Source organism: Lactuca saligna, chromosome 2, assembly GCF_052625555.1.
Source record: "Lactuca saligna cultivar CGN05327 chromosome 2, ASM5262555v1, whole genome shotgun sequence".
In the NCBI taxonomy this organism is placed as follows: Eukaryota; Viridiplantae; Streptophyta; class Magnoliopsida; order Asterales; family Asteraceae; genus Lactuca; species Lactuca saligna.
In genome coordinates, this window is record NC_136418.1 from 89,759,062 (window position 1) to 89,766,847 (window position 7,786).

Genomic DNA, 7,786 nt, shown 5'->3' on the forward strand with positions numbered 1-7,786 from the left:
TTAGGGTAAATTACATCAATCGTCCCTCGTGCATATGCCAGAAAGCGTGTTTAGTCCCTATTTTCAAAAATTAACTCGGATCGTCCCTAATATGTTTAAAAGTTTCATGTTTCGTCCCTGACATCGTTAACCGTTTGTTTTTCCGTTAAGTGACCCACATTAGAGGGGTATTTCAGTCTTTTACCTAAAATGACAAAAATAAATAAATAAATAAATAAATAAACCTTATCTCTACTCTCTCTCTCTCTCTCTCCCCCGTCAAACCTGAAGCCATCATTCTCCTTCCCCTCTTCTCACTCTGGCAATCCTCCGATAGCCCTCTGTCGGACCTCATCATCATCAAAGAAGAGAAACAGGGAGGTGTGTTTGGTTGTGTGTTCTTTGATGTTTTTGTTTCATCGTTTGAGGTACACCAAACTGAAGATGAATATGGGTTGATGTCTCGGTTTATTTTGAAGACGAAGACACTACGATTTCAGGGTTTTTGAAGACAAAATTTGGGTCTTATTGAAGACGACTTCTGGGCTTTTGAAAAACAATTTTTGGGTTTTTTAGTCATTGAATTTACTTTCAGCACAAATTTATGGGTCTAAGCTTCGATTTCATTTATAGGGCTTTTTAAGACAAAATATTGGTCTTTTGAAGACGATTTTTAGGTTTTTGAAGACAATTCCTAGGTTTTTTTAAAGTCATCGAGTTTACTTCTGCTCCGATTTCACAGGTTTAAGCTTCGATTTCATCAAATTTTATTCCTTCAAGAAGTTTGAAGTATTTCCTTTTGATTATTAAGTCATCATTTTGGGAATTTTTTATGATTTTTCTAGGTTGTGGACTGTTGTAGTCTTGAATCGGATTTTGGTTTGGTTCGGGTCGTGGAGAAGCTGGGAGATGGGTGGTGGTTGGCAGTAAGTGGATGGTGGAAAGGGTAATTCTTCAAAAACAAGAACATATAATCTGACTTTCTTCAAGAACAAGAACATGAAGAAATGGAAATTGAAATCATTGGTACATAACCTTGGCTAGAATTTTGATTTTGACAGTCTTCTGTTTTTTTCATATGCATTTTGAATCTAGTTTTTGATTTTTTTTTATTTTGAATCATGGACTTCAGCTTTGTAATTGAATCCTTGAATGCTTTGTAATTGAATCCTTGAATTGGTATATAATTCCTGAGTTTGATTTTATCGGTCTGAATGGGTTTCATTCCTGAGTTGTGGGTTTGATTATGTGATTTCTAGGTTTGATTCCAATTACCAGTTAATTTGGTGTTTTTCCTATGGATTTTATTACGTGATTTCTGGATTTTATTATGTCATTCTAAAATGAACGAGTTAGGGTATGTGATCGTGCAGAGAAACAGGAACAAGATTTGTTGCCTTCGCTATAAGGGTGGTGTGTTAGTTTTAAATTAGTGTGTATTTTTAAAATAATTATAATTATAAAAATAAGGGTAGTTATGTCATTTTCCTATGGTCAAACTATAGAAACGTAACACCATTAACGGTAGGGACCAAATGCGCAACTTTTAAACATACGAGGGACGATCCGAGTTAATTTCTAAAAATAGGGACTAAACACGCTTTCTGACATATGCACGAGGGATGATTGGTGTAATTTACCCTTTTTATTATTATAAGTAATATGTTTAAACTCCTAAAACCGTTTGAAATATAAATTGCGGTTAAAAACCACACCAATTTCATGTGGTTAATAACCGAACACAAAAAAATAAAACTGCACCACAAAAATAACCGCCTAACCGCACCGTAAAAATAACCGCACCAAGCGATTTTGAAAAATGGATTAACCGCATTTGCGGTTAGTGGTGAGGTTTTAGCCAATAACCGCACCGCGCTCACCCCTATAAAGTATGTGCTTGTGATATGTATATATATATATATATATATATATATATATATATATATATTCCAGTTCCGACATGTACCTAGCAGGTACCCAGCGGATAGTAGTTCCGTAAAAATAAGAACCGAAACCGAAACCGTTGTTCCGGTTCCGAAAGCGGATAGCCGGATACCTAATTCTGTTGCTCATCCCTATTATCACGGACAGTTGAATCCATTCGGTATCAGGAAACCCGAGAAATGGACTTAATAAGGTAATTAACTTTTCGGTTTGTTCACATCTGGGTAACTATCTTTTTTTTGTACACATCTAGGTAACGAACTTTTTGAAAGTGTTCACATATGACCATTATGACCGGCTGTAGCAGGTTACAACCGGTCATAATGATCATATGTGAACACTTCCAAAAAGCTCGTTACCTAGATGTGTACAAAAAAAGATAGTTACCTAGATGTGAACAAACAGAAACGTAAGAGTAAATTACATGAATGGTCCCTGTAGGTTGGATAATTTATGCGTTTGGTCCCTAACTTACTTTTTAACTCGGATGATATCTACTGTTTATTTTTGTTGTGGTAAATTACACCAATCGTCCCTTGCACACATGCCAGAAAGTGTGTTTAGTCCCTATTTTCAAAAATTAACTCGGATAGTCCCTTATGTCGTTAAAAGTTGCACGCTTCATCCCTTGTTAGTTTAACTTTGCATGTTTTATCCCTTGTGAGACATGAAAGGACTATAATGCCCTTTTTATTTTCTTTTTCATTTATTTTTATCAATTTCAATTATTTTTAGTTATTAAAAAGTATTATAATTATTTTTCTATGTTTCTAAAGAATACTTGACCACCACCACCATCGGTAATCCCCATCACCACCACCGGTAATCTATGCCATCGCCGGAAAATGGAGCACCGCTGCCACCCCTCAACTTACCCCACCCACTCCCCGGTTCAAAGCTCGTCTTTTCCATTGAAAATAACCACCAACCACCACCTCAATCAATCTTTCATTCACTTTTTGTAAAGCTTCGGTGACCTCCACAACAACATCGACAGAAGTCTGACTAAGCTCCAGTTTAATCTTCTCAAGCTTTTCAAGAACTTGTTTTACTTCCTGCGTTTCCTCCGACGAAGGATCCAAACAGAAGTGTCGATCTAAACGGTAAGGAGAAGGTTAGGGAGGAGTGCAAATCTACTATACGCAAACCAGAGTGAAGATCTGCTACCCTCTCATTGGAAAAAATGAGAGGCGGCTAGGGTTTGGTGCGCATATGCATATCTTCTTGGAGCTTTCTTCACCATCACTTGTTATGAGCCGCCCGCACCTATATATTTGTGTAGAAACCCTAACATCGCCGTATGAAACCCTAAATGTAGATCTGGGTTTGAGTTTCAGACCTAAATGTAGAGAAGGAGAGGACGTGGTTTCTGATGTTCGAATTTCTGATTTGGGTTTGAGTTTCAGATTTAAATGTAGATTTGAATCGGTTCGAGATTCATGAGGGGTTTGATTTTCAGATTACAAGGCAGGTTTTGGGTTGAATATTTGATGTTTGACAGTGAGGTATGGTTTATCAATGGTGGAGATTGACAATAATTGGAGGTGGTGGATATTAACTGTAATTGTTTGTGGTTTCTGGAGGGTATTTGAGATTAGCGATGGTGATATGAAAGAGGGGAAAACAAAAGATTTTTGGCTAGTTAGTTTCGCCGGAGAAAGGAGGAGGATGGGCAGTTTCCGGTGGTATTCGGTGGTGGTAGACAGTGGTTCTGGTGGTGCTGATTCTAGGAAAGATAGAAGGAAAATGGAAAGAGAATGGGAGGGGAGGGGTGGGGATATTTTATTTTTTTTATTTTTTTATAATCTAAAACTGATAAATGAATAAAATAAAATGAAAAATGAAATTACTAAGGGTAAAATCGTCATTTCATGTCAATAGGGAAGACATGTGGAAGATATAGTAGATAACCTATTAACCCATGTTAAAATCCTGACACTACTCAGCCATTGTGGCCATCGAGGTTCGCCTGCAGTGACTCCAGGGCATGAGGCAAAGCCTCATGTTTGCAGCGGGGGATTAGTCAGTGCGCGAAAGCTGGCCCGGAAACTCTCGTTAGGGAAGTTCCCTTTCCAAAAAAATGCAAGAAAAAACAAACCCAGGGACGGTCCGAATTAATTTTTGAAAATAGGGACTAAACATGCTTTCTAGCATGTGCACGAGGGAACAATGGTGTAATTTACCCTTTTTGTCATGTGTTTGGTCCATGTCTTACCTCAAAAGATTATTGAGCCATTTTTAGTTTTTTTAATTTTTTTCTAATTTATGTATTTAATTTTTATATATTTAAAAAAAATAGATTCTTCATATCTGCATCTCCTCACCCTAAACCTGAAACCATATTGAGAAATTTAAGTTCATCTTCAACTTGAATTTCCTTTCCATCTTTAGTGATATTAACGTCTTCATCATCCCTTAATTTTCGATCCTTCAACTCCGACGAACCAACAACACAACTCACTATCTCTTGATTGAATTTTCCACCACCACAACCCAATAGAAGGGTTGTGGTGTTGGTTCGCCGGAGTTGAAAAACCAAAAAAGAAGGGATAGTGAAGATGTTGATGTCATTAAAGATGGAAAGAAAAAGAAGTTGAGGAGGATGACATATGAAATAGTGACCAGTGGGACGAACTTAAATTTCTCGAATGTGATTTCAGGTTTGAGTGAGGAGATACAAATATGTGGGATCTTATTTTTTTTAAAAATATAAAAAATAAATACATAAATAAGAAAATTAATTAAAAAATGGCACAATAGTCTTTTGAAGTAATACAATGACCAAACGCACAACAAAAATAAACAATAGGGATCATCCAAGCTAAAAACTAATTTAGGGACCAAATGCATAAATTACCCAAACTATAGGGGACCATTCGTGTAATAACGAGTTTTTTGGAAGTGTTTATATATGATCATTATGAAGTGTTCATATATAACCATTATGACCGGATGTAACCTGCTATAACCGATCATAATGGTCATATGTGAACACTTTCAAAAAATTCATTACCTAGATACGTATGAAAAAAAAAAATTATCCATATGTAAACAAACCGAAAAATTAACTACCTTATTAAATCCATTTCCCAGTAAACCCCCAAATTCACGTATTTACTACTAAAGTGGTGCAATTTCTAGTTGTACTCCAACATTAGATGTGGGTGCAATTTCTAGTTGTACTCCAACATTAGATGTGATCTTGTTAGACTGATACACCTCCTTATCAGATTCAATATTCATCTCACATAATTTAATACGTTGTATACCATCTCTCCATTAATCGAATCAAAACCAATATTAATCTCCCCAATACCAATAAAATGTTGTCTCATCATTGCTACTTATTTACTTACAAAACCTTGTCATCCATTAGCGTCACCTCCAATAGAAGAATTAGGATATTACTAATCATGGTTGCAGTTGACCCATTCTAATTGACTTGCCAAACAACCATTTTACGTATCCCTTTTTCAAATTTAGTACTAATTTTATATTGAATTCAATTTCTGCATAAATAACGTTATAGACTACAAATTTAAGCCTCACAGAAGCCACTCACATGCCAAAAATGTTCTTTCAAGGTCTTATTTCATTACCAGTTTCCCTAAAGCACTTAACCACAAACACACAATCTATGAAAGAACAGCCATGACATCTGATGCCCTTAGAGCAATGTACTCTGAACCATCACTCCCTTTGAAATCATTCCCCACATACTTCGAGTACAAAACAGTGTTCCCTAGAGACACCGTCAGCTCTTTTCTTTTCCCTTCCTCATCCAACGGACCCGGCCCCACCGCAATCACCTACACACCCAACACAAAAAGACAATATTACCCCTCACAAGAGCTCAAAACTTTATTTAAAAGACTAGCTGCTAGCTGAAAAACTAACTGATAAAAATTGATGTTTGTACCGACTACTGTTAACCTAATTTACATATCACATGATAATAATAGTACGGTGGATCAGCTCAGGGGTTGTTGGAAGAATAACACTTACAGTGCCAATGGAGGGTTTCTCTTTGCTTGCTTGTGTGAGCAACAAGCCACCAGCTGTAGTTAGCTCCGCCTCTGTGACCTATCCAACGAGAATTTCAAACATTTGAGATGAAATTTTATTTACCATTTTACCCTTTTGTACATAAATAAAATAAGAAAAGTAAACCTTGATTAGGACTCTGTCATTAAGAGGCTTCAAATCCTTGACGTCATCTGTCTCAAGTATACCAACAATATCATCTTCCTTTAGTAACAGATGGTTTGTCCCATTGAACTCAACCTCTGTTCCAGCATACTTGGAATACACAACTGGTGTTCCAGTCTGAAATATGAATGATAATTTTTTGTGTATATGATCAAATTTCCATTTACCAAATTACCCCTTAGATATACAAGTAAATAGTGCTTCAAATGATGAAAAATTACCTTTACACTTATGTCCACCTTGTTTTGGCCAACTGTCCTGCCTTCTCCTACAGCAACTACTTCGCCTCCTTGAGGTTTTGTTTGAGCTGTTGAAGGGAGTAAAATACCACCTGCAGACTTCTCTTCTGCTGCCTTGATTTTAATCAATACTCTGTCACCCAATGGCTTCAATGTAGTGTACTACAAGATGAAAATGGAGGTTAGCAGGATGAAAGAACGGGTGAATATATGAAAACCAACTTTCTATCATAACGAAACCTACAAACTGTCTATAATGAGAAAGATTTGAAAGTAAGAATAAGAGATCATTTATATCTCTGCAAGCTGAAACTTGAGAGAAAATTCAAGAAAGAAATCAAGAAGTCGGTTGTAGAAAATGGAGATAAGACCTTGAATCAAAAAGAAAACCATGAATGCTCAATTGAGAGAGAATCAAAGATTTGTGGTTGAATAATCTTATTTATCACCTTAACGAGCTAACTAATCACTGAAACAAAAGGAATAATATAGTTGCTGCTAACGCATAACGATAAAACGTTGATTGAAAAGGCCATACAGAATCCAATAAACGAAATTAAACTTCGAATATCAATGGGACTCACTTGAAAATTGAAGCAAAATGAAGCAAAAATCAGGTAATTTATAGGCATTAATGCGTAGAATTTAGCAACGATGAGATGATTAACCTTAGGAGCGACAGTAGTGGCAGCTTTGACAACGAGTCCACGGGTTGATCTGAGAGTTAAACCACCACCCATTCTAAAGGACGCGGATGAAACCTTGATTGTTGACGACTTAAGACCTTCAAATGATGGTAGAAAAACGCTTGAAGATGCGGCGGCGGTCATCTGAGCAGCTGCCATTTCCTGAATTCAAACCCACAAACGGAAATTAGTCTAACGTAAGATAAGGTAGCACTACCCAAATTTACTCCCTCTGTTTCAATTCACTCTCATCTTTTGAAATCAAACTGGAGTGTCGTTGTTATTAAGATTAAACGAGGAAATCGAAGTGCATTGTCTTAGTAGACGCTTAAATCAAAAGTAAAGTAGAAAGTTAAGCAATTACCAAATGGAGCGGAGAAATTTAGTTGGTAGGTAGCAAAATGGAGATGAAGAGGATAACGAAACCCTAGAGATGAAAGATGGTTTATTATAGTAGCAGATAAAGACGCTTCCAGAAGCTTTTGTATATTTCTCTTTCCGTCCACTTTGTTGTAATAATCCTTAGAAAAAAAAATATGAATTTTAATTACGAAAAAATAGTTTTTATTTTTTGTTTTTTTTTTTCTTAGTTTTTGTGTTCCGTTTTTATTTTTCTTTGGAAAATGTATAAAATTTATTCATTTTTCATTTTCAGTTTTAGAAAATTAGAAAATGTGTTAAGATGTATATTTTTCTATCGGTTTTCATTTTTAGAAAACAGTAGCGGCG

The 7,786-nt window shown here is 36.0% G+C and overlaps 1 protein-coding gene across 1 annotated transcript; it reads right to left on the reverse strand.

Moving 5' to 3' along the window:
* Nucleotides 1-5,392: 5,392 nt before the first annotated feature.
* On the reverse strand, nucleotides 5,393-7,558 carry LOC145031157 (20 kDa chaperonin, chloroplastic-like). The gene is made up of 6 exons (XM_078979667.1): nucleotides 7,422-7,558; nucleotides 7,040-7,219; nucleotides 6,354-6,533; nucleotides 6,094-6,249; nucleotides 5,929-6,006; nucleotides 5,393-5,732 (listed from the first exon to the last, which is right to left on the reverse strand). The coding sequence occupies exons 2-6, from the start codon at nucleotides 7,214-7,216 to the stop codon at nucleotides 5,559-5,561; spliced, it is 765 nt and encodes a 254-aa protein (XP_078835793.1). The 5' UTR covers nucleotides 7,217-7,219; nucleotides 7,422-7,558; the 3' UTR covers nucleotides 5,393-5,558.
* Between the last annotated feature and the right edge of the window lie 228 nt (nucleotides 7,559-7,786).

Coding starts and splice junctions, on each gene's coding strand:
- LOC145031157 (XM_078979667.1), bottom strand. CDS start 7,216: ATGGCAGCTGCTCAGATGACCGCCGCCGCATCTTCAAGCGTTTTTCTA. Junction 6,250..6,353: donor AGGTGGACATAAGTGTAAAG/GTAATTTTTCAT, acceptor TTCATATTTCAG/ACTGGAACACCAGTTGTGTA. Junction 5,733..5,928: donor AGAAACCCTCCATTGGCACT/GTAAGTGTTATT, acceptor TTGGGTGTGTAG/GTGATTGCGGTGGGGCCGGG.